Consider the following 20713-nt stretch of genomic DNA (forward strand, 5'->3'; position numbering starts at 1 on the left):
CTCTCTGAAACATTAAAAACAGCAAAATACATGAAAAGTGCAGACTCGGTTTAACTGAGTCTGTACATGAGGGATAATGAAAAAGTGTAACATCCCTCACGCCCCCTGTTACTGTCTTGAGCAGTACTGAATTTTCAATTAAAGTCCGTGATGATACCGAAGGACCAGAAAAATGTAATTTAGCACTAATGTGAATTATTGGGCAACTTTTTACTGCTGCCACACAGCACTAGAGGCATGTTGTTGTGATGTATAAATATCTGGAAAAAATACTCGAAAGCAATAAGGATTCTCAAATAAACTGATACATTTGTGTATATTGATAACTACCTTTTTTACATATAACCACAACTTTAATTGTTATTATAGAATAGAATAAAGAATGTAATATAATATAATTACTGAACAAGAGAATTACATGAAAATTGCAGATTCGGTTTAATTGAGTCTGTAAATGAGAGATAATGCAAAGTGCAACATCCCTCACGCCCCTAGCACTGGCATGAAACGTAGTCAATTTTTAACACATAAAAAAGCTAGAATCAATGATAACGAAGGACCAGAAAAATATAACAACACTGAAGTGAAGAACTGGGCAACTTTTTACGGCTGCAACACAGCATTTGACACCTGCTGTTGTGATGTATAAGTATCTGAAAAAAGTGATCAATCAGAAGCATTAAAACAACAAAATTACATGAAAATTGCTGACTCAGTTTTATTGAGTCTGTAAAAGAGGGATAATGAAAAATTGCAACATCCCTCACGCCCCATATAGCACCGGCTAAAGCGATTGAATATGAAGTTGAAGTTTGCAATAACAAAATATTACTTTTTTTTGAAAAAAAAAAGCAACAACAAAATAAAACACCGAAATCATGTCAATGACATATTTTTGTAACAAAAACATGCAAAATATAAAGTATATTTGCAATTTCCTATTATCTACACGGCCCCAAGAAATGATTTATAAATTAAACTTGATGATTATGGTGATTATGATGATGACAATGATGATGATGGTGGTTGTCTTAGAACCCCCGTATGAGAAGAACAATCAATATACATGTAAATGATTTTATAAAGAAATAGGTATGATGATTAGTGATCATTTGAATTTAAAAATCTGGAAGAAATTGATTCCTGGGAAGCATTAATAATAAAAAATGCAGACTGTGATGATTTTTTTGTAATTTTGTAGAAACTGCTTCAAAACGTTCGTTTTACTTCGTTTTACTTACAATAAGATAGTTAGAATTTTATTGCCCACGGGCAACCGACTTGGGAAAGATTTTTGAAAAAATTGCTTAAAATATCATCATAACAAAAACAACAAAAAATAAACAACAGTAGATAAAACATTTAAGATGTAAAAATAAATAATTGATGCTGATTTTCATGTCATTTTTTACTTCAAGTTAAGTGTCGACTTTATCTACTGTTGTAAGGTAAAGTCTTACAATACTTAAAAAGTGCAGGAAAACATACGTACATTACAACCAAAAAACAAATTGGAATATAATGTCCATAACTGTCATGGTTCAGAACTCTACATAATTTGTACAAAACAAATCTTAATTAAAATATTATATATAAACACTAAATAATCTCGAAATATCAACGCACATTTACAAATAATTATTAATGCAATCAAGCCTTCTATTCACCAGAGTACATTTGTATTTTATTTGCCGTTTCAAGAGTTAGGGAGATACCGGACTGGCAAATCATATACATATTCCCAACATGTAAGGGAGGTAACAAAACAACACACGTTGGATTTTCCCGGAAAAACGGTAAACCTCAAATAAATTAAAACTAAACAACTTTAGACTCTGGATCGCAGAAAATTTGGATTTTCAGGTGTTTTTTGCCTTTTTTAACTTGCCTAGTTATATTGCAATGGTTGAAACTACATTTTCTTATATAAATCTATATAACCATGCTAACCAAATACGTTCTCAATTTAAAACGTACCCATTTAAAACGTACCGTTGTATAGGCCTATTTATGTCATCTGTAACATTCATTTTTTTTTTCAAATTATGGCAGCAAAATGAAAACAAACCTCAGTATTTATCTCCGTCAATATTTTATACAGTAAATTAAAATGGGCCTACAAAATACATTGGTACACCAACAGGTGAAACATAAATATTTGTCATTCTCATCAACCGTTGTTATTTGACAATGACAATTTATACTGCTGATTTATGACGTTAGGATCTTATCTTGTTTAAAGCCTGACCAAAAGCTTTTAATGGATTTAAATGTTTGACAGAGGGAGATAAAAATGTGTAGGTTGACCACAGACCAAAGTCATGTACATGCAAGTAAGCTAAGGAAAAGTATCCAAGAAGGCAGCTACATACTTCATCGCTAACACATTCTCTCCCCTATTATTGACTCAGAGCTATTCAATCATGGATGTTTAGGGTGAGAAATATGTAGCCTGTCTGGGACTTAAAATAAATGTGGGACATTGGAAATACTGTTTCACAGCTTTACCAACAGAGATACTTGCTTATACACTTTCTCCCTTTGTTGATGAATAGTTAGTACATTAATTAATAAACTATCCAGCTAGCTTACGGAACGTCGGTGGTTCTACTCAGGTGCCCGTTCGTGCCTGAAATAATGCATCATAACCCCAACCTGTAGACAGGAGGAGGTAACTCTATCAAGCATTTTGACAAAATTATGCCCCTTTTTAGCTCGACTATTCAATAAGAATAAGTAGAGCTATTGCAGTCACCCGAGCGTCGGCGTCGGCGTCGGCGTAACCACTTATGTTAAAGTTTTTGTAATAGTTAAAATATTTTTAAAGTCCATTGACATATGGCTTTGAAACTTGGCACACTTGTTCACCATCATGACCCCTACCTGTAGACAGGAGGAGGTAACTGTATCAAGCATTTTGACAGAATTATGCCCCTTTTTCGACTTAGAATTTACGTTAAAGTTTTTGTAATAGTTCAAATATTTTCAAAGTCCATTGACATATGGCTTTGAAACTTTGCACACTTGTTCACCATCATGACCCCAACCTGTAAACAGGAGGAGGTAACTGTATCAAGCATTTTGACAGAATTATGCCCCTTTTTCAACTTAGAATTTACGTTAAAGTTTTTGTAATAGTTCAAATATTTTCAAAGTCCATTGACATATGGCTTTGAAACTTTGCACACTTGATCACCATCATGATCCCAACCTGTAGACAGGAGAGGGTAACTGTATCAAGAATTTTGACAGAATTATGCCCCTTTTTCGACTTAGAATTTACGTTATAGTTTTTGTAATAGTTCAAATATTTTCAAAGTCCATTGACATATGGCTTTGAAACTTTGCACACTTGTTCACCATCATGACCCCGACCTGTAAACAGGAGGAGGTAACTGTATCAAGCATTTTGACAGAATTATGCCCCTTTTTCGACTTAGAATTTACGTTAAAGTTTTTGTAATAGTTCAAATATTTTCAAAGTCCATTGACATATGGCTTTGAAACTTTGCACACTTGTTCACCATCATTACCCCAACCTGTAAACAGGAGGAGGTAATTGTATCAAGCATTTTTTTTTACTATCAAGCACTAAGAATAGTCGAGCGTTGCTGTCCTACCGACAGCTCTTGTTCGACTTAGAATTTACGTTACAGTTTTTGTAATACCTCAAATATTTTCAAAGTTCATTGACATAAGGCTTTGAAACATGTTGAAATTTTATACTCTTCTTTAAGAGCATAATAGGACTCTCTCCAAGGCCTATAACTGTAATATGAATTTAAAGAAAAATATTTGCCTTTTTCTTTACTGAGAAAATTTTACCTTTTAATCAAGGCTTTTTTTACTATCAAGCACTAAGAATAGTCGAGCATTGCTGTCCTACCGACAGCTCTTGTTAAATTTAATGTAATTGTTAATTTTAAAACTGCTTTTTAACTTCCCAAATTAGCAATTTTAGCGATAATTTTCCCCAAAACCAATTGGCTAAGACCTCTTCCCAATGAGAAAAATCACTGTTACTGTGTGTCTATGTGTAATTTTTATTGATGCATATCACATTAACTATGCAATATGGTATCAAGGCATCAATAATTAAAAGAAAAAAAGAAGTGAAAAATTGTACAGCAATAAATTGATTTATAAAGTAGGCCACTGCCTTGCTATGCGTTGTGTAATTTTTATGTTTCATGACTTCGGACATATTATTTATCACAGAAATTATCACAGAATCCACAAATTTAGATCCTTGCATCATGGCAGTAAGTTAATCTTCCTTATATATTTTGATAATAAGGCAATGTTTAAAGTATATTCTTCTTTAGAGATTAAATTTATGACCAGCTTTTTGTAAATTCAGACATGAAAAAATATCAGTCTGCTTTATTGTCTTCTCTCTTTTGTCCCTTCTTGATACTGAAGTAGAATAAAATGTTTTGCAATTGATACGTTTTTTATTATTTCAGAAATGATTATTAGTTAGGAAGCTGTGCAGACAGACACACAGACACACAAACATCATTGACAATGGAGTACTGTACAGAAATAGCCATTCTTCAGTCAGCTTTCCAGCTTGTTTCCAAAAAGGTTAGAAAATTATATTTATACATGGATGTAGCTTTGCAGAACACTACTATGATTAAGTGTCACAATTTGAGGCCTCTGTAGTGGAGTGGTTAAGGTCAGTCACTTCAAATCACTTGTCCTGTCTAATGTTATTGCTGTGGGTTTGAACCCTGTCTAGAATTTTTGCATGTGAGGAAGTTATCATGGATCCTTTAAAGGTGGGTGAGAATTTACTCCTGTTTACTTAATTGGTAAATAATGAAAGACAACAAACAACATTCCACTAAAAGGCAGGTTGAAGGTGTAAGCTATAAACTGTTTTATAACTTTTTCTTTTTTTTGTTGTAGAATAATACACGGTACGGTTCAAATACTCTGGAATATTAATTACAAAGCATTTAAAGGATAACTGTGCATTACTATACTATAATGCAAGAGAAATATAGTTTTCCATTCTTACATAATAATAAAATAGAGAATTAAAAGAATGTTGAACTACATTGAGTGTAGAAGAAATTTTCCTGACATCATTTGTACTTATGTATATGGAAACCTATAACATAACTGTTTCTAGAATATACTGATATACCGAGAATTTATGTCTTTACATCTAAACAAATTATGATAATTTCAATACAGTCGACTCTCACTATCTCGAAGTCATCGGGACCGTCCAAAAAATATCGAGATAACGAAATGTCGAGATAAACATATTAGGGTTTGAATAAGGCAGAAACTGATTTTTACAAAAGACATGTGCATACCTTATGTCAAATAAACTATGATATCCCCATGTCTTGTTTTCATAGGCCTAGTCAATATTTAACAAAGTAACATTAGCGGATGTTTACCAGCGGAAATACGGGTGTCTGTGATAAAAACACATAGTGAGGTTTACTCAGTAATACACCAATATAGTGAAAACATTGTTTTCAGGGTGGTTGATCCGGATATCCTCCCGGGTTATTTATCGGGTCTTTCTCGATGATTGTTCGACCGCTGATTGATTTGGTGGTGATGTTGTGAAACAATATTGCAACGATAGCGTTTCTATACTTTCACTATTTCATTTACATTTAAAGTCATAATGAATTGATACAGTGTTCGAATATTTATAAAGAACGTAAAATTCACTCATTTTGGACATAAGTCAATCAACACGCTAAATAGATTAACTTTTATAAAAACAGCTAAACATGTTACAAACATAATCATCATTATGACATGCGCTATTGAGCAATTATCGTCTAGTTTGTGTTTTTCACACGTCTGAAGAGAATAATAGAAAACTATTAGTCGAGATAAACAAAGGATAATAGTGTGAAAATAACTGTTGGGGCTGAAATTGTACATCGAGATACTGAAAATATCGAAATAAAAATATCGAGATAAACAAATATTTCCAATATAGATAAAGAAGGAAGAAAATCGGGACTTTCAAAATTTCATCGAGATAACGAAATATCGAGAAAAGCTATGTCGAGATAACGATAGTTGACTGTATATGATTTGTTCCTTGTATATTTAGGCAGGTAAAACTCTGTCACTTCTTCCAAAAGAAAATTGCAAAGATTTAGTGACCATCATATGGACGTCTGTTGAAGAGATATGTAAAGGCATACAGTATGACCTTGATGTTAAAGAGCGGTTACTATGGCAACAGAAGCTACATTCAGTACTTCTTTATGTGTTAGTGAAGAACAAGTACCGAGAAAAAGAGGTATTGTTTATTCTTGCATAAATTAGTCATGAATAAAAGTTTATAAATTATTTTTCTTTCAATTATTCCATCATTTAAAAAAAAATTATATTCTTAAAAATTTATTTGCTATATCATATTCTAAGAGTTGCTTCTTTTTTTTTCCTTGCTGAAAAATTGGAGAAAATTTGTCTTAGATTTGGTCTAGTTCTTGTTTAACCAATGTATAATTAATGTTAGTGAATGCTATTGGTAGTTACTAGAATGAGCTGTTTGTTTAGTTACATTGTATTAGCTCAACTATTTGAAGAATAAGGAGAGCCATAATAATTGTACTTACCCAGGTGTTGGCGTCGGTGTCACATTAAGGTTAAGTTTTTGTGTGTAAGTTGGTATCTCCCAAAACTACGGCTGGAACTTCACACACTATTTTGAGCATAATAGGTCCAGGACCCATAATTCTAGCATGGAATTTGACAGAATTATGGCCCTTTTCGAGTCTTAGAAAATTTTACATTACCCATGTAAATATGGTGGCGATGAGAATGGTAGAAAATAAATGACTTCTGCCATTACTGTGCGTTATTCTTCATTAAGATGATAAAAGCCACTAGATTATCACCTTTAACTATAAATGTAATTTATCTGTTGCCAAGGAACCAGTGAGAGAAGGAAGAGTACCAGTTTTGGGTGCAATTGACATGTTCACAGGGATATTACCTACATACAGCTGTAGTTTTTACTTTGAACTGATGAAATGTTGTGACTGGACTGAGAATTTCCTACAGGTAATATTACCTTTACCCTGCTGAAGTTTTGTTATGAATTGTGTCTTGTTTTAAATATGGAATAGTTCATTAGTTGTTATAGCGATTAAAGAACTGACATACTAAAATTGAACTGCCGACAGTAAAAAGATTGGTCAGATTGCCCTGATTATACTTGAGTAGTGGCAGGCCTCAGCGGCCATGTTGTTAAAGGTGCTGACTTCAAATTACTTGCCCCTCACCTATGTGGGTTCCAATATCATCAGGGACTTAAGATTCATTCATGTCAGGAAGGTTTACAGCTGGCTTGCTGTTAGTGCCTGGAATATTGCTCAGAGGGACACCTGAGGTCTTTGTCTACCAGTAAAGCAGGAAAGTGGCCATATGGCCTTTACAATGTTAGTGCGACTTTAAAATTCAAATAAACAAACAAACAATACTGGATAAATGTCATTATTATATCACTGCTAGTATTAAAAAAATGTGTTATATTAGATACTAATGAACTACCGAAGGTATTAAAGTGTGCCTTTACAGAGATGTTATGATGCCTATGTCATTGTTGTTTCCAAAAATTTAATGACAATAAGATAAAAGCAAGAATGTTTTTTTCTAAATATACTTTTGTCTGATATAATGTTATAAATTTTTCAGAGTTTGCAGTGTTTGGATTACAAAACTTCATCTTCTCTCCTCAATGATTTATTGCAACATTGTCATAGCAGCCCAGTGACCTTTGAAGATGGCAAGGTCATTGCCATGGTGAAAGACACACTGTTGTCAAGGTGTTTGTGTGTACCAGACTACCCAAGTCAGCTTTGTGCAAAGCTTTTTGAACCTTTGACACAGGCCAGAAAATATGTGCAGACTGTTTATCCAGAAGATGAAGCAGAAACGTTTGTTACTATGGGAAAGCAAAATGCTGCACCTATAGATAATGTAAATAACAATAGTTGTGCAGGGATAAGTTTCTGGAATACATTTGTAGAGGAAAACCCACAAATTTTAGATATGGTAATGGCATACTATGAGAATAGTCTTGATGGACATTTGAAAAAATTGTCAAGTCAGGAATTATTAGAAGTTCTGTCCCAGCTTGCTGTCTATCTCTATTTCACGACAGTAGAGCCAGGATCAGACTTTACAGATAAATGGTTTATTAATAATCTATTTGTGCAAGATTATTGTAAAAATATGAAAGGGGATTCACTGGATATTGTATACAGCCTTAATTTTACTTTGATTCCTCATGTTCATAATAATTTATCCAGAAGTCAGCTTAATGTATGTTTGTGGAAAGCTCTAAATGTGTTATCAAGATCTTGTAAAGTTGAACACTTAACCAGTAAGGAACCTCATATTGTACACATAGTAAGTGGGCTTTCTGTAAATTTGGTAGTGCTACTTAGAATGCTTGCAGGATTACTTGGTAATGGTGAAGCTGTGGTTGAGAAATTTGGGGTTTCTGGCAGTTTGTTGACAGGAAATATAGACCTATTGTCATGGATACAGGGGTGTGCTACAAGTTTTGCAGGTACATGTACAACAGATCAAGGACTTGTTTTAGGAGAAGCTTGGACAGATGATGTTACCATGGAGAGTCTGTTATGGAGAATAGATCACAATTTGCCTCAGTGTCAAGGTTAGTTTACAATTACATGTTATTGTTATGTCTTGAAGACAAGCATTTTAGTTAAAAATGATATAACACTACAGAACTTAAAATATGCAAACGAGCCAACACTTAATTTCCAGTAACACTTACTTTACAGTTTGTCTTTTTCTCTGAATTAACTGCGACTGAGGAATAGAGTTTATGAACTGGACTTTTAGGAAATAAACAACTGTTAATGACATATGTTTTTTTTTTAAATTTTGTCAAAACATTCACAGCAGTGTTAACATTCATATTGTCTACAAAGATATAAAACTAGATATTTACATGTGTTATTTCCTGTGTTCTTAAGACAGATAGGTGATGGTGTTAAAGTTGCTTTAAAATCCTTTTTGGCCTTCAGCCACCTGTTAATGGTGATCATATATATATAAATATTTTTGGTTTACTCCAATGTCTTCTTTGAAAACATTGTAAATTGTTTTATTTATTTATCAAAATGAGGTAAGTTATAATCTTAATTATAATAATTTCAGTTTGTGTTGATAGACTTCTAGATCTTACAAATATCAAGTTTTGGACAACAGACAGGTAATGTAGGCAAATACTGTATCTCTGATCAAATGCTATTTTTAACCTGCTGTTTTTCTTAAATGGATGTGTTCAACTCCGAGTTTTGGAACAGTCCATTATTCATTTTGGAGATATCAAGATGAAAACTCAAAGTTAATCAGCCAGGCCTCGTGGTCACTAAGATTTAATGATCAGTATCAAATTAAAATACTCACTTATTCACCATTGTTTATCCTCATAGAAGTTGATGAAATTTTTGAATAACTTTATTGTTTTTAACAAGGTATGGGCATTTTACAGTTAATCCAAATATTGATCCTGGTCCTAAAATTGATCCTTATTTTGATCTGATATTTTTGTCTTTATTTTGTTTTCATCAATGTCATACCAAAAAAGGATTGATTCTGTGTAAATTGACTTTTTTACAAATTTGTTTACGTACCATTTAATTCTAGTACAGTTAGATCATTTTTAGTTTTATAAAACAATGAAAATAACAACAGGATCATTTGATCCTGATCCTTCACTTTTGTTAGTGAACAGAGGGCCAGGTGTTTAAGATCCTGGTCAGACTGCATGCATGTGAAGCTGGTGGCAAAGGGTAATAGCTTTCAGTTCCAGAAGGGTACATGTAAGGGTAAATGAAATGATCAATGGAAAGTTAAAAACTACATCATAGTTGTGTTGATGGATAATGACTGTTAGAGTATCTCTGATAGATTCAAACTTTCATCATGTCGAAGACAAGACTTGAAAAACCTTTATGGGTACTGAAGACTTACTTAAAGGGATTTTCTTTTAAAAATAAGTGTGTGTGGGTGGGGGGGATAAATACTTTCTTGGGAGGGAAATGGTGTCTTAACACGGCAATTGAGGGCCCTGAAAGCTGTCTTGAAAATTTCTTAATAAATTGTATTGTAATATTTGAAAATATCTGAAAACATGAAAAGTTACAATTTGAAAGTTGCTTTCATGTGTAGTTATAAGTTAAAATTTGATATTGTGTGTAGTTGCAAGTTGAAAAATTGCTATATTATGTGACATTACAAGTTTACCACCTTGTTAATGCTAACACTTCACAATGCCATAGTCATATTTGATAACAATTATTGTAATTTGATTTTCTAGGCTTTACACAAGCATGATGAAGCATCCTGTATTACTAGGACGTGTTGACAGAGTGTTAAAACTCTCACAGATCCTTGATATATTAAAGGGAGGTAATAATCTGCCGATAGCTTCAACACTTCTAGATCTCATCATTTCCTCATTCCCAGAGTTGTCTTTTCCTGATCAGGATACAGTTGTGATGGAGATTTACTGCAGGGGCGATAACTCTGTCAAGGAGTTTTTCCAAGATAGCTTGACAAGCAAAGTAACCAATGTGTTTAACAAAGTCACAGCAGACATGGATAGTCAGGTATGATTTTCTTGATAACCCTTGACTCTGGCCTTTACCCTGCAAAATGTGTGCAATAGACTCACCCAAACTTGAATTTGGTACTGTCTTTTATTAAGATTAAGGTATTAAAAATAAAATAAAAATCACAAGCAGCTAACAGTCTGGTTAAATGTTGCATGCAATATTAATGTTCTTAACAACTTAAGGTATTCACTTCAAATTAATACACATGTGTGTGATCATTATTAGAGGTCACTGTTCAAGACCCATAACTCTGACATGGATATTGACTGAATTATGGCCCTTTTTAAAGCAAGAAAATTCTTGGTTCAAGTTTTCCTGCAACATCAATTTTCGTTACTATTGAGGGTATTCAAGTAAAGATTGATACATGTTTTTGGGTTGATAGTTTCTTTTTTTCTTTCTTTTTTTTGGTGGGGTGGGGGGATGGGGTCAATATACAAGTCCTATAACTCTGACATGGTTTTTGACTTAATTTTGGCCCTTTGTGAATTAAGAACATTTATGGTTTAAGTTAATCTTTCAGAAAACTACTGATTGTATTCACTTGAAACTTGATTCATACTTTTCGAATCACAATTATTCTAAGACCAATAACACTGGTGAAATAAGGCCATTTATTAACTTAACAAAATTCTTTGGATAGTATTCAAACCTTATTACTATGTCATGGTGAAATAAGGCCATTTATTAATTTAACAAAATTCTTTGGATAGTATTCAAATCTTATTACTATGTCATGAACATTATTTGTTTGTTGTTTTTTTTGTGCCCCCACGTTAGTGGCGGGCATTTAGATTTACCCTTGTCCGTCCGTCTGTCCGTCCGTCCGTTCACTTTTGTGTCACAGGTAACTCAAAAAGTATTTGACCTAGAGTCATGAAACTTTACAGGAATGTTGATCAGCATGTGTAGTTGTGCACCTTGGTATTTTCTTCTGGATATTTTTAGTATTTTCAGAGTTATTGCCCTTGACTTAGTAAAATTTTGCAATTTTCAACTTGTGTCGCATGTAACTCAAAAAGTATTTGACCTAGAGTCATGAAACTTTACAGAAATGTTGATCAGCATGTGTTATTGTGCACCTGGGTATTTTTGTCTGGATATTTTTAGTATTTTCAGAGTTATTGCCCTTGACTTAGTAAAATTTTGCAATTTTCAACTTGTGTCGCATGTAACTCAAAAAGTATTTGACCTAGAGTCATGAAACTTTACAGGAATGTTGATCAGCATGTGTAGTTGTGCACCTGGGTATTTTCGTCTGGATATTTTTAGTATTTTCAGAGTTATTGCCCTTGACTTAGTAAAATTTTGCAATTTTCAACTTGTGTCGCAAGTTACTCAAAAAGGATTTGACATAGTCATTAAACCTTATGGGCAGGTTGCTCAGCATATTTAGATTTGCACCTGGGGTTTCGCTTGTGGATTTATCCGGTATTTGTAGAGTTATTTCCCTTGACTTAGTAAAAAGATTGACAGAACAGTGGCGCGGTGGGGGCACCCGTGTCCTATGGACACATTTCTTGTTTGTGGATGAAATCTTCCTCAGTTATTGTGACATTATCCAGGCTCTTGTTTTACTAAGAAGCACTGAAAATAGTTAAACATGCTGTCCTACTGACAGCTCCTGTTTGAAGAATAATGTAATGGACACAGAACTTTTTTTTGTATAAGATGAAATAACAAATGTTCATGGAATAACTCAGTTCTGGAAAACCGAATTTTTTACATGCAAGACCTTAAGTGTGTTTTTGGGTTTTTAAAAAGACTTCTTTGTAATTTAAGTTGAAGATGTTGGGAGTTAGGATTAAACTTGCAATCTTTGAATTAGTCTCAAAAGGATGTTTCTGATGATGTTGTATATGGTAATTATATTTATGCTTTAGGTACTGAGAGAAATTATACTGCTGTGTTTGGGAGATCCTCTCCTTGTTTTGAGTACAGCCGTGAGTCTTTGTGTAAGGAATGAACAACAGGCGAGGAATTGTGCTCTGGTAAGTATAAATTAACAAGTTTCCTACCTATTATTTATGTATTCCTTTAAGTTCTTACATTAATCAAATGGTAATGATGCTTCAAGTAATTGTTAATGACCATCATTCCCAATTCCAGCAAAGAGGACACAACTGTGTCTTGGATTTTGACAAAATTATCTCCCTTTTCCATCTTAAAATTTTGGTTGAGATTGTCATACCACCCCTTGTATTTCCTATACACTTTGAGGTATTGCTTTGAGACTTTAAATATGTGTAAGTGACCATTTTAACCCAAGCCAAGCTGAGTGTGCTGTATTACGGACAACTGTTGTATACTGTAAACTTATTTGGGTCTATGGTGTATAAAATATTATAATGGTGTAACTTCATTACTTGTTGAGTTAAATAGAATTAGAATTACATGAATTACAGAGGCTAGCATAATAGAATTAAATTGTTTCATTCAGTTTAGAACCATAACACATTAAATATTCTTCATGTCTTGTTTACACAATTATGTTAATATAATAGATCAACTGTTAATAATTTCTGCTGAATTTTATTTGTGCATGTAGTGTATATGTAACTTGTTGTCCATCTGGTTTTTGTGTCGCCTCTACGGAGTAGTGGCGACATATAGGGATCACTTCTCCGTCGTCTGTCTGTCCGTCTGTCTGTCTGTCTGTCCGTCCGTCCGTCACAAAACTTGTCTGGACTACTCCTCATAAACTACTGGTGCAATTTCATCCAAACTTTACAGGAATGATCAGTACCAAGTCTAGTTGTGCATATTGTCAGGATTTTCCGGTTCAATGATTTTTGTCAGAGTTTTGGCCCTTTAATAATTTTTAATTTTAAAGTTTGTCCGGACTACTTCTCTTATACCACTAATGCAATTTCAATGAAACTTTACAGGATTGATCTGTAGCTCAAGTCCTTGCGCATATTGCACGGGTTTTCCGGTTGAATGATTTTTGGCCGAGTTATGGCCCTTTGATAAAAAGGTTTCTTTTTCTGTGTGTTGCCAGATACACAAAAGCTTGTCCGGACTACTCCTCATAAACTACTGGTGCAATTTCATCCAAACTTTACAGAAATGATCAGTACCAAGTCTTAGTTGTGCATATTGTCAGCATTTACCGGTTCAATGATTTTTGTTTGAGTTATGGCCCTTTAATAATTTTTATTTTTAAAGTTTGTCCAGACTACTTCTCTTAAACCACTAATGCAATTTCAATGAAACTTTACAGGATTGATCTGTAGCTCAAGTCCTTGCGCATATTGCACGGGTTTTCTGGTTGAATGATTTTTGGCCGAGTTATGGCCCTTTGATAAAAGAAGTTTTTTTCTGTGTGTTGCCAGATACGCAAAAGCTTGTCCGGACTACTCCTCATAAACTACTGGTGCAATTTTATCCAAACTTTACAGGAATGATCAGTACCAAGTCTAGTTGTGCATATTGTCAGCATTTACCGGTTCAATGATTTTTGTTTGAGTTATGGCCCTTTAATAATTTTTATTTTTAAAGTTTGTCCAGACTACTTCTCTTAAACCACTAATGCAATTTCAATGAAACTTTACAGGATTGATCTGTAGCTCAAGTCCTTGCGCATATTGCACGGGTTTTCTGGTTGAATGATTTTTGGCCGAGTTATGGCCCTTTGATAAAAAGAAGTTTTTTTCTGTGTGTTGCCAGATACGCAAAAGCTTGTCCGGACTACTCCTCATAAACTACTGGTGCAATTTTATCCAAACTTTACAGGAATGATCAGTACAAAGTCTAGTTGTGCACTGTCCGTCTGTCTGTCACAAAATTTGTCCCAACATGAAATTGGCCATCATGAGGCGACACATGTGATTACTGATCGCTCTTCTTTGTAGTTTATGTGGAGAAGTTATTGTTGTAGCACTGTGTGTGTTTTTCTATCAGATTATGCATCATGTACAGAAGACGTGTAAATGCCGCCATCCTGAAAACCATCACGACACATCACTGTTGGTCATACTTTTAAGTGAGTTCCTCAACACACAGTCATTGACAGAAAAAGAACAAAAATGTTTTGTTATATTTATCTCAGAGCTTATGATGGTAATTATATATTGTTTTTTTGTTTGTTTGATTTTTAGTTTTCGCTAATTCTGAATTAATTTTGGTAATAAATTGACGCACCTTGTTTCTTACTGTGTGATTATTTCTTATGAAGGCAATTATTTTGTTGATAGTTTTTTTTATGAAATTATTCTCAAATTATGATGGTAATTATATGTATTTTTTCCTTGTTAATTTTTAACATACGAACATTATTCTGTAAATTGAAGTTGAGCTTATGATGGTAATTATATATTGTTTCTTTTGTTTGTTTGATTTTAGTTGTCATGTATTCTGAACAAATTTTGGTAATCATTTGACGTACCTTGTTCTTACCATGTGAATATTTCTTATGAAGGCAATTATTTTGTTAAGTTTTTTTTCCTGTGATTATTTTCAAATTATGATGGTAATTACATATTTTTTTCTTTGTTAATTATAAACATACTATCTTATTTCTGTATAATGAAGTAATTATTCAGGTAAATGTATGGGTTTTTTTGTCTGTGATCTTGGACTCACATGTTTATAATATAAGACTATGACTGTAAAAGTAACACAATATTGATATACAAGAATACAGTATAAGTCAATACTTACAATGGGTAACTTTAGTTTCAATTCTAACCTAATTCTAATTAAAGTACATGTGTATATAACTTACCCTGGTCTGGATTTGCAACAGTTCATTATTAATTAAAGGGATTTCAGTATAATGTACTAATAATGAGAAACCAGTAGAATTAAAGTCTTGTCGGGTTTTAGGGTTGCGCAGAATGGCTTGGCTTATCACTGATTGCATTAGCCTATTACTGTTCCAGATGTGCAAACTTGTTTAACTTGGGTCTTTTACTATTGCTAGAACTCAAGTATGGAATATATATCTAAGAATTTTTATGCATTTGAAAAATTATATTGTTTTATTGAAAAATCATCAAACTACAGACACTTTTTATAAAGATAACCCATCAGAGACAAGACCAGATTTGATATAGGATGGTGCCCTTTTAAAGGGATATTCAGGCAAAATAATGACAAAAATATTAAAATGATCTTATGTACTCAAATCACGCTAAAATGACTTTTCATGAAGTTTCAGCATGACTTCTGTTTAAATTCTATATATTTTGGGTTTGAAACGTAAAAATATCTATATATGCTGATTAAAATTTAGACGCCAATAGAATCACCAAATAGTTTTAAAACAAGTCAGGTGACTTGAACAATCCCTTGAAGTTACAATAACATATATTGTGGCTATTGTATGATTGAAACAAGCCTTAGTCATTCATTTGACATGTTTTTTAACGTTTCAAGTTTTCACTTTGACAACTATTGTGAAATGCTAGCGATCAAACCTGACCCACGCGGGTCAAGTTAGGAAACCACCATTTTATTCTTTATATGGAGAAATGTTTTGTTCCTTTGACTGTCTAATATATTCATTTTGAGGGCAATTACAGATTAATGAATGAAAAATTCAAAACTAAGACAATGAAAATTTTGCCTGTGTCTCCCTTTAATATTTCCGTAAATTTTAAGTGATGGAAATGACTTTCTTTCATTGACTTATTTTATTTGTATTGACTGTTGCATTTTCACTAAAATGGTACCTGTGTTCATCAAAGTTTAAGTCAATGATAAAAAAACAATTACATATAGGTCAATGTGCCATGTTTATATGTGGTGCTACTTATTCAAATACAAAGTAAGCACTTGTTTGGATTACTGTGATTTTAAGCTGGGAAGTGGTACCTGCAGAGAGTATGAAATGTTACAAAAATTATTTTTGTGTATTCTACAATTGGCCATACATGATATGATTTACTTGAGTTATTGTTTATAGTTTATGCAGAGACATAGATAACAGAGATTGGCAACTTCCTGGCCAGTTAAAATATCACGCGTGCCTTCTAAACTTAAAACTTGTAGCATGGAAAGTAACCAATATTTTAACATGCAGCAATAGATAAAAGATTTACCTTTCAAATGGTATATAATATTTAAGGATCAAATGAACATCCGTTAAGTTTTAAATGCCTAATTTTTAACTTTTTGATAGACATGAGTGATATTTCAATGGAGTATTTTGGAGCTGCTTGTCTCTGTTATCTATGTCTCTGGTTTATGTTTTGTTTTTCATTTCATTTCAGCCAGGAGGCAGTTTCTCCAACAAAGATTCAAATTTGTCACCATCTGAATTTTTTACAGACCATTGTGTTGCCATGCATCTCAGTTGAGAATTTGTGGTCTCCATATTTTAATGACTTGCAAGTTTGCTGTGGAGTTGCTATTAATAGCACTGGATGCAGGATGTAAAAAGAAATGTGATTGGTCAGAATATGAATTTGAACCAATGGCATTAGTTCTCTCTTTAGCAGAGATTCAACACAAGTGCATGATATTATGGGAAATAGCAGATGTGCTTCCTAATGATTCAGGGGAGACAGAATTGAAGGACATAGTTGCTATGGAAACAAGAGCTGCAAAATTACCTTTGAGAGAGAAAGTGAATCAGTGTATGGAGAGAATCTGTCAAAATGATTTCAAAAAAGAGTTTTAACAGTATCACTCAAAGGTGAGTAATGCAAAGTTTTACAAAGGGTACAGTGTACTGCGAATTCACTTATATTCGTGGGCATGAAATTTTGTGGTTTTATCAAAACGGGCATTTTCATGGGTTCTTAAATACGTGGATTTTCAATTTCTTGTAAAAAAATAAAAAAATAACCTAATGCCAAAGTAATCTTACACTTAATCGCCTTGCATTTTACTAACCGCATGCATATATCTTTAAAGTATCACACAGCGCTTGTCAATAGATTTAATCCTTGCCTCTGGGCATTCATTACACAAAAATCCGCGGAAAAAGCGCCAATGCATGTTTGTAATATATAGAATAGAGACATGGCAAGAAGTATTTGTTGGGATAAAATTTCGTTGGATCTTAAATTTGTGGATTGACCTACCCACTAAAACCACGAAAATTCGCACCCCACGAATAATAATGATTTTACAGTAGTTAAAGACGAAAACTCTCCATGGTCAGGTAACTCACTCAAAAGGACATGGTCAGCTTCAGAATTTTGCCTTTGTAGCCTTCATTGTGAAATATCTGCCCTTTCAACAAGCAAAAATTTTCAAGTTTGAGGGAAGTTAACTTGAAATCAAGATTAGTGACCCTCTATTATTTATGTTGAAACTGTTTCTTTTATCATATTATAGAACATGCTAAGTTTAAATAAAATTTGTTGTTCTGTAACCTTAGCATACTCCTTTAAAGACACATTATGCCTCAGAAATTTTTATTTCTCAAAAACCTTTTTTGGTATCTTGTTACAGTTTCAAAAGAAATTCTTATTTGCCACATAGATAAACTGTCTTGCCATTTCTGCTTTTCTGGTATTTGGTATGATTATAGTTAATTAGTAATTTGTATGGAAGTTTTACATTTTGCTACCTTTATGACACATTACTTCATGTTCAGCGCTACTGGCATGCGAGCAGTTCCCGTACAGAAGCAGTACCCGTATTTTTCATTTAAACGCTTGATTTTTACTTGCATTCTTCAAAAATTCATTTCAAATCAAGCAGATACATAAACGAGACAAAATCTAAGTGTCAGTTCGGCAGTACGTATATAAAGTCTCATTTTAAATCACTTTCACCTGTGCGTCGTCAAAACGTGACCTTGTTTTCTCTGGGGGATTCCGTCCTTGCGCGCATGCGCAAAAATGAGGCTTGTTAAAGGGTTTTCAACTTATACCACCTGTTTACAAATAAGTAGGCAATGTGATGTAAACTTGTTTAATTATCAGAATGTTGACCAATATTACTATATATAATAATTTTATGGCTTTGATGCGTAAAATATCATGCATACAAGCATGCTATTGCATGTGAATGCGTTGGGGTAACGGGTAATTGATACCCGTGTTTAGTCTACGCTCTATTTCCTGAATTACATCTATTTATCTCTTAGATAATGGTCTGTTCAACAATTGTTAATGAAAAATAGGTCCGATATAATAAAATTGTATAATTATAATGGGTTAGATTTTATGTACGGGAATTACTTCTCTTCATACAAAATAATGGATAATTTCGGTACCCCATATTAGGCCTCATAACTAAGGGTTATACTATGTTTAGAACATGATGGAATTTCCATGATTTGTGTGACGAGCCGAATATTGATGTGTAACATTCAAATTTTGGTGAGAGAGAGTAATAAAAAATAATGTTTAAGTAACTATGATTTTTGTACGGGAACTGCTCGCATGCCAGTACTTTTCTCAGTTGTAAAACATCTTACATGTTCCAAAACCATTATTAAAATATTATAAAAAAAACATGTTTGACATTTCCAAACAATTAAAGTAATATGGATTTCTGAGGCATAATGTACCTATTCATAATAATATGCTCCCATAATCTAATTAGATGCTAAAATAAAAACATAACTTTCTGATATTTATTGAAATAATTTTGATCCATTGCGTACATGTTTGACATTTTTCCAGAATTCTAAGGTTTCTCTTTTCCTTGTCCCCGACACAAACAATCTAGTTAGTGTAGATGTTTTCTGTTGTGCATTTCTCATTTGGAAAACAAGCTACATCTAATTGTAACGATTGATTTAATTGCTGATCAAGTTCATGGTCAATTCAAAGAAATCTAAATATCAACAGCGAAGCCTTTACACCATCTCAGTAGGGGTTGGGCATTGCATTGTTCTATTGATTTTATTGGATAATACGTGTCACAAGTATATTATATTTACATATGCTAAAAATGGTTTGGGAAATAGAGCTTTTCACACATTTATTTATTCACTGTTTTGATTGTTGACACTTGTGACATCACAAGGCAGCATTTTATAAACACACAAACACTTGACAGGTAAAAGTGGTCTCTTGATGAAATAATTGATCTCAATTAGCTGACAAATTAGCGTTGGCCTGTCGGGGTGAGCAGAAGCCATTGAATACAGTAAAGATATAGAGAGAAAATGATCGGGGGAATTTAAAATGGTCGCATAAGACAAAAGTACCAGGGTGGCATAAATAAGTAAGACTGTACCTTAATGTGAAGAAACATTTTACAATTTACATATATTACACTGAAATCTAGCAACATCATGTTATAGATATATATAATTATGTATTTAAAATCATGCTTCAGACTGTTACTGGTTGCTAGAAGCTTCCAGAGATCTACATTGGACTGTAAGACTTGCATTATCTTCAGTATATACAGCTTGTCAGCTAGACCAGGTGAGAATATTGACAATAGTTTAGGCAAGTTGAAAAATAATTTGCTTTGGCCTTCTCCAGGGCCATGTGATACTATAAGAATCTTACACTGGCTGCCGGTACAGACCGGAATATCTAGCTCGAGGGTAACTGTTTACGGCGGTAACGAGGCTCTGCTTAGTTTCCGCTTAAACAGTTACCCGAGAGCTAGATATTCCCGTCTGTACCGACAGCCAGTGTTTGATTCTTTTTCTTGCATATTACATACCAATTATTTCCAATTATCTAGCATAATGGAATTATTTTAAGGAATATTTCAACCTTGCTGACAGAAAATTTGTGGTTCTACTCAAATGCCTTTCTGCTTATGTCAGATTTGATGTAAACTGTGATTTCACTCAATTTTAATATGTAGATATCCTGGATTTGTCAAAATTAAAATTTTTTGTAGGTTCTTAAATTTGTGATTGCCTTTTTGCCACAAAAGCTCAAATGCAAATAATTCAATGAAAAATATTCGTACATCATACAAAATAAAAATTACTTAGGACCTGAAATTAGTAAATTGACTTATCCACAAAAAAACACAAAAACAGTGCCCCATGAATGATGATGATTTTGCATTACCTATTTTAGCATTTTGGTACAAAATACTATTATATAATCATTTATGACGTTACAGACATGATGGACTAATTCACTTGAATTTTTCAAAATTCTTAAGCATGACTTGTTTTCTGTATGCTTTTC

The 20713-nt window shown here is 33.2% G+C and overlaps 1 protein-coding gene across 3 annotated transcripts; it reads left to right on the top strand.

Annotated features, from left to right (window-relative positions):
* The first annotated feature begins 1764 nt into the window (after window positions 1-1764).
* On the top strand, window positions 1765-19988 carry LOC132732944 (uncharacterized). 3 transcript variants are annotated; one of them, XM_060719657.1, is made up of 12 exons: window positions 1765-1796; window positions 4219-4262; window positions 4467-4587; window positions 6095-6286; window positions 6922-7053; window positions 7687-8674; window positions 9184-9238; window positions 10349-10640; window positions 12530-12637; window positions 14550-14708; window positions 16862-17286; window positions 19893-19988. In XM_060719657.1, the coding sequence occupies exons 3-11, from the start codon at window positions 4528-4530 to the stop codon at window positions 16946-16948; spliced, it is 2073 nt and encodes a 690-aa protein (XP_060575640.1). In that variant the 5' UTR covers window positions 1765-1796; window positions 4219-4262; window positions 4467-4527; the 3' UTR covers window positions 16949-17286; window positions 19893-19988. The 3 variants fall into 3 exon arrangements, with proteins under 3 accessions (XP_060575640.1, XP_060575489.1, XP_060575564.1); XM_060719581.1 differs by having other exon boundaries at window positions 1775-1863; XM_060719506.1 differs by lacking the exon at window positions 4219-4262.
* The last annotated feature ends 725 nt before the right edge of the window (window positions 19989-20713 follow it).

This window comes from Ruditapes philippinarum, unplaced genomic scaffold (assembly GCF_026571515.1).
Source record: "Ruditapes philippinarum isolate M1 unplaced genomic scaffold, ASM2657151v2 ctg11935_1_1_1_1, whole genome shotgun sequence".
NCBI classification, from domain to species: domain Eukaryota; kingdom Metazoa; phylum Mollusca; class Bivalvia; order Venerida; family Veneridae; genus Ruditapes; species Ruditapes philippinarum.